This window comes from Tupaia chinensis, unplaced genomic scaffold (genome assembly GCF_000334495.1).
Source record: "Tupaia chinensis unplaced genomic scaffold, TupChi_1.0 Scaffold000644_1, whole genome shotgun sequence".
In the NCBI taxonomy this organism is placed as follows: Eukaryota; Metazoa; Chordata; class Mammalia; order Scandentia; family Tupaiidae; genus Tupaia; species Tupaia belangeri.
Window position 1 is genome coordinate 6,847,428 of NW_006160165.1, and position 5,787 is coordinate 6,853,214.

Genomic DNA, 5,787 nt, shown 5'->3' on the forward strand with positions numbered 1-5,787 from the left:
TGGTCGGTCATGCCCAAGATCCCGAGAGGAGAATGAAGGAGAAAGGATTGTGGCATGGCCATCGCCCCTGGGATTTCTCGCTTTCTGTCTCTCTGTCTCTCTCTCTGTCTGGCGAGCGCACACACCCTATGGCAAAAACCTCTCCAAAAAAAAAAAAATAGAACAGTAAGGGTTGATCCCGGGGTGTGTTGACTTCGGGTACAAAAAGAAGTGTTGCCAGAGACCCCAGGGATTGGAAAACACAGACCATCAGACAACACTCTCCCAGTAACCTCCTGTTTGCAAGCGGGGAAGCAGGTGGGCGGCGTTGGCACTGTGTTCCCTGAGAAGCACGCACTCACACGATCAGAGTTTATGCACCCACGGTGGCCGGAAGCATGGAGTCTGTCATCCCCTGACACTAGTCCCCTCAGCGCTCCAGCCCGAGGTCGGCTCCCGTCCAAGCTCCAACGCACCATGTGTAGCTGCCCTGCTGGAACACCGCACTGTGCCGCCCGATTGCCGCGGTGCCTGAGCCAGCCCAGCGGTGCAAGCACCTGGGGAGGGCGCGGGTCACGCCCTCTCCCTGAGGGTGTGCAGCTAGGAGCCCGTGGGCCTGGTAGGGGTCCAGTGTACCCAGCGGGGGCCCACTCCACCCCCTCTGGGCCTCAGGTGCAGCTGCAGCATTATGTGGCCTGCCCTCCCCACCAGCCAGGCCAGTGCCACCGCCACCCTGTGTGCAGGTACAGACCAGGGGACGCAAGGCCCAAGAGTGCTCGGACAGGGGGCCAAGAACCTCGTCCTCCACTGGGAGCAGGCACAGCCCATCACTGAGTGGGCAGCCACAGCAGGGGCGGGGCCTCTTGTAGACTGGCCTCCGACTTCAGTAGCGCCAGGGACCTGCCCCCTCCTGGGCCATGGCTACGTAGTCTAGGGACACACAGCTCACGGTTGGGCTCCGTGGGCACAGCTCCGTGGTCAGTGCGTGGGGTGTAGGAGGAATGTGCGGCCCTTAAGGTCAGGGGCTCCTGAAGGGCAAGCGAGCACAGCGTGGCACTGCTGGGGGGAGGAGGCCCACATTCCTACGAGGACCTGGCTGACGCGTGTGCACACACAAACTCCTGACCTGATGAGGGGTCACGCGGTCTCAAGGTGTTCAGCTCTTGTATTTCCTGCGTAGTTGTGAGTGAGCTACATGTGCCCTGTGAACAGGCACGATGCAGTACGTTGATGGTTTTTTGAGAGTTTTTTGCTATGGGACACGTGCGCGTGCCAGAGAGACAGAGACAGAAAGCGAGAAATCACCCCCAGGGGGATGGCCACACCACAATCCCTTCTCCATTCTCCTCTCGGGATCTTGGGCACGCATGCACATGCGCCCAGCGTGAGTTTAATCCACTGGGCCCAGGACTCGAACCGTGGTTGACTACGTGGGAGTTCAGCGACATAGCCATTATGCCAACTGCTGGTCCCTGCAGTGTTTTCATACATGTCGTGACACACTTCACGTGTGACGGTTTGCACACGTAATGCCACTATAACCACAAATTTTGTTTGTTCTGTCTTTTTTAGCCTGGAGATTTGAAGAAGAGAATTGAATCTCTTATCGATAGAGACTACATGGAGAGAGACAGAGACAGCCCCAATCAGTACCACTATGTGGCCTGACGTGCCGGAGGCTGTTTTCCTCGGTGCAGCCCCAGGGCGTCTGTTCCAGGCAGTGCGGCTGCGAGTTCCCGGCTCCAGGTGGAACCAGCCCGGGCACTTGGGACTGGAAGGAAGGGAGATGGCTCTGGGTCACCCTTCCCGAGGCTCCAGATTTTCCCATGGCATATGTGCCCCCCCAGCCCTCCCCTAGTTCTCTTAGGCATTTAAATGGTTTCTGTTGCCCCGTGCACAATGGCTTCAAGTTGGACGGGAAGACGCTGGTAGAAGTTCCTGCCTGCCGTCTCGTTCTTGGGCGAAAGGCTGGAGCGTGTCTCCGTGAGTGTGCGTCAGGCCTGGTGAAGGTCTCCATGCTGCGTCCTTCCGCCACCAGACTGCTCAGGACCCACGACACTCCCTGGCTGACCACTTGGTGTGAGGGCAAGGGCGCCTGGCGGGTGACGCTAGGGACACTGTCAGTGTTCGGCGCTGGCACATCGATTATGCAGCCCAGACGCTGGCATCTGTCCATGTACTTTTTAAAGTTTTAAGCTTTGATGACTGATTTTTTTTACAAAGCTCACGGTTGGGCTCCGTGGGCACAGCTCCGTGGTCAGTGCGTGGGGTGTAGGAGGAATGTGCGGCCCTTAAGGTCAGGGGCTCCTGAAGGGCAAGCGAGCACAGCGTGGCACTGCTGGGGGGAGGAGGCCCACATTCCTACGAGGACCTGGCTGACGCGTGTGCACACACAAACTCCTGACCTGATGAGGGGTCACGCGGTCTCAAGGTGTTCAGCTCTTGTATTTCCTGCGTAGTTGTGAGTGAGCTACATGTGCCCTGTGAACAGGCACGATGCAGTACGTTGATGGTTTTTTGAGAGTTTTTTGCTATGGGACACGTGCGCGTGCCAGAGAGACAGAGACAGAAAGCGAGAAATCACCCCCAGGGGGATGGCCACACCACAATCCCTTCTCCATTCTCCTCTCGGGATCTTGGGCACGCATGCACATGCGCCCAGCGTGAGTTTAATCCACTGGGCCCAGGACTCGAACCGTGGTTGACTACGTGGGAGTTCAGCGACATAGCCATTATGCCAACTGCTGGTCCCTGCAGTGTTTTCATACATGTCGTGACACACTTCACGTGTGACGGTTTGCACACGTAATGCCACTATAACCACAAATTTTGTTTGTTCTGTCTTTTTTAGCCTGGAGATTTGAAGAAGAGAATTGAATCTCTTATCGATAGAGACTACATGGAGAGAGACAGAGACAGCCCCAATCAGTACCACTATGTGGCCTGACGTGCCGGAGGCTGTTTTCCTCGGTGCAGCCCCAGGGCGTCTGTTCCAGGCAGTGCGGCTGCGAGTTCCCGGCTCCAGGTGGAACCAGCCCGGGCACTTGGGACTGGAAGGAAGGGAGATGGCTCTGGGTCACCCTTCCCGAGGCTCCAGATTTTCCCATGGCATATGTGCCCCCCCAGCCCTCCCCTAGTTCTCTTAGGCATTTAAATGGTTTCTGTTGCCCCGTGCACAATGGCTTCAAGTTGGACGGGAAGACGCTGGTAGAAGTTCCTGCCTGCCGTCTCGTTCTTGGGCGAAAGGCTGGAGCGTGTCTCCGTGAGTGTGCGTCAGGCCTGGTGAAGGTCTCCATGCTGCGTCCTTCCGCCACCAGACTGCTCAGGACCCACGACACTCCCTGGCTGACCACTTGGTGTGAGGGCAAGGGCGCCTGGCGGGTGACGCTAGGGACACTGTCAGTGTTCGGCGCTGGCACATCGATTATGCAGCCCAGACGCTGGCATCTGTCCATGTACTTTTTAAAGTTTTAAGCTTTGATGACTGATTTTTTTTACAAATCAGGTTTCTAGTGAGGTTCCTGATGCACCAAGAGGACCCTGCGTCTGCAGTGCCTGGCGGCCCTCGGCCCCTCTCGCCCCGCCGAGTTCTCGTGAACTCTCTTTCGAGCTCAAGGGATTCGAGTTTGTGTTTCCACTCAGACTGAGCCTCGCAGCCTGTCTGCATCGGGGGAGCTGCCGTGGAGGGCTGGTGCCGTGGTCGGGCTGCCGTAATAAAGCTTGGTTTGGTTTCACGGTCGTGCGCAGGGGCGCTGCTTGTTCTCTACTGTGCCGCCGGACAGTTTCTAGCAGACTGGCGGTCCTGGAATTGCGAAGCAGGTTATTTTGTCGAAAGATTAAAAGGATCTTGTTGGCACCCGGTCCGTGCTGTGTACGTGAGGTAGCGCAGTGATGGCGCGGGTGGGAGGTGGGCGGCACTGACGACGACCCGCTCCTGGGACCCCGGGCACTTGCCGCGGACGTGGCAGCGCATTTACTTGGGCCAGCGCGGCTGCAGGAGTGGTCATGCTGTGCTTAGAGCAGTATTTTCTGGAATAGTCCAAGTTTATATCATCTGATTTTGTGTTAAATTATTAAAAGACTCTCCCTTTTTGAAACAGGCACGTTTAAGATATGACCTTTTTTTAACTGATTAATTCACATTCATTCACTGAGCATCGTCACACCGTACAGACTGATTTCACCTCCAGAATATACTCAGTGACGCACTCATCCATGCTGTTGTCTGTCACCTCCCATTTCCAGTTCCACGTCTACACATGTATGTACCTCCCCACGCCTCGCCCGCCGCCATCCCCACCCCACGCTCCGTCCACAGTCATTGTTCATTCCCTTTTCCCTCCACATTTTATTGATTCACAAAATTTCTTAAATAATCTAACATCTCTCTCAAAAAAAAAAAAAAATAAGCAAAACCTTCTACTCATCAAAAGATACTGTTAACTTCCATGTCCTGCCAGGCTGGGATAATGGCCGGGCTCCCCATCTCCACGTCCCCTTGAAATGACTGGGAAGCCAAATGAAATATATGAAACTGCAAAAAAAAACAATCCTCCTCCACTGACTGCTTCCACTGCGAGTTCAGCTGGTACGCACACACCCGAGCACGCGTCTGACTTCAGGCGTGGAACTGAGTAAACTTACTAAGGTAGCACCCGTCTGACGCAATGACGCTTACTACGGTCATTAAATGGGTATTTTTAAATATATTTTTTAATGTCAAGAAAAGCAGTTTTAGCTTTAATAAATCAAAGAAATGCTAAGGAACTGCTTAAAACTTAAAATTTAAACAGGTTGGGATTCTGTTCAAATAGTAGGTACATGAACCTATCGACAGCTCAAGACAGGACAAAAATCCTTAAAAACCAGAAAACAAAGCCTAAAGAAAATCCACAGTGTTTGTTTTTTTTTTTTTTTTTTCAAAAGTCAAAATTCTGTTCACCAGTTCAGTCTCGTGTACTTTATCTTCTGTTGTCCCATTGTCCCGATTTATTTCATTGTCCTGACACAGTACTCCCTTGAGAACTTGGCAGTCTGGTCTGGTGTTAGCCAATTCTTTCAGATTTTGTTTCTCTGAGAATGTTCTTGTCTTTTCTTCCCATGTGAAGGGATACAGTATTCTCGTTGGTTGAAATTGCTTTTCCCTAACACTTTGAATATATTTTCCCATTCTTTCCTCACTCCCATTGTTTCCGATGAGAGGTCTGCTGTTAGCCTGATGGGATATCCTTTGTAGGTCACTTGATGTTTCTCTCTTACCAATCTTGGTATCTTGTCTTTGTGGTTTTAGTCAGTCTGGCTATAATGTGTCTTGGAGAAGATCTTCTTGGGTTGATTCTATTTGGGGTCCTTTGTATTTCTTGGCATTGGATCTTTGAGTGCCTCTAGGTTTGGAAAGTTTTCTTGCAGGATTTCATGGAATAGATTATCAATGCCCTTAGGAGTCTCTTCACCTTCTGGATATCAATTATCCGGATGTTTGGACGTTTGAGAGTATCTAGTATTTCTCATATATTATTCTCATTTTGGGGGGCAGTTTTCTGTCTTTGTGGTGGGTTTTTCTAAGCCAGCAATTCTCTCTTCTACATCTGAGATTTGATTTTCTGTATGATCTAGTCTGCTTTTTTATTTTTTTTTTGGGGGGGGTGGTTTTTGCTATAGGGAGCGTGCACTCGCCAGACAGACAGAGAGACATAAAGCGAGAAATCGTCCCCCAGGGGGGGATGGCCATGCCGCAATCCCTCCTCCTCCATTCTCCTCTCGGGATCTTGGGCATGCACGCACACACGCCCGACGTGAGTTTTAAGC

General features: G+C 52.5%; 1 protein-coding gene across 1 annotated transcript in view; it reads left to right on the plus strand.

The window, feature by feature from the left end:
* CUL4A (cullin 4A) overlaps window positions 1-1,876 on the plus strand; it is a gene marked incomplete at its 5' end in the record, with an annotated part of 31,429 nt that extends 29,553 nt beyond the window's left edge. Inside the window, 1 exon segment of the mRNA XM_014592049.2 lies at window positions 1,552-1,876. Within this exon segment, the coding sequence (XP_014447535.1) occupies window positions 1,552-1,647 (96 nt within the window).
* Between the last annotated feature and the right edge of the window lie 3,911 nt (window positions 1,877-5,787).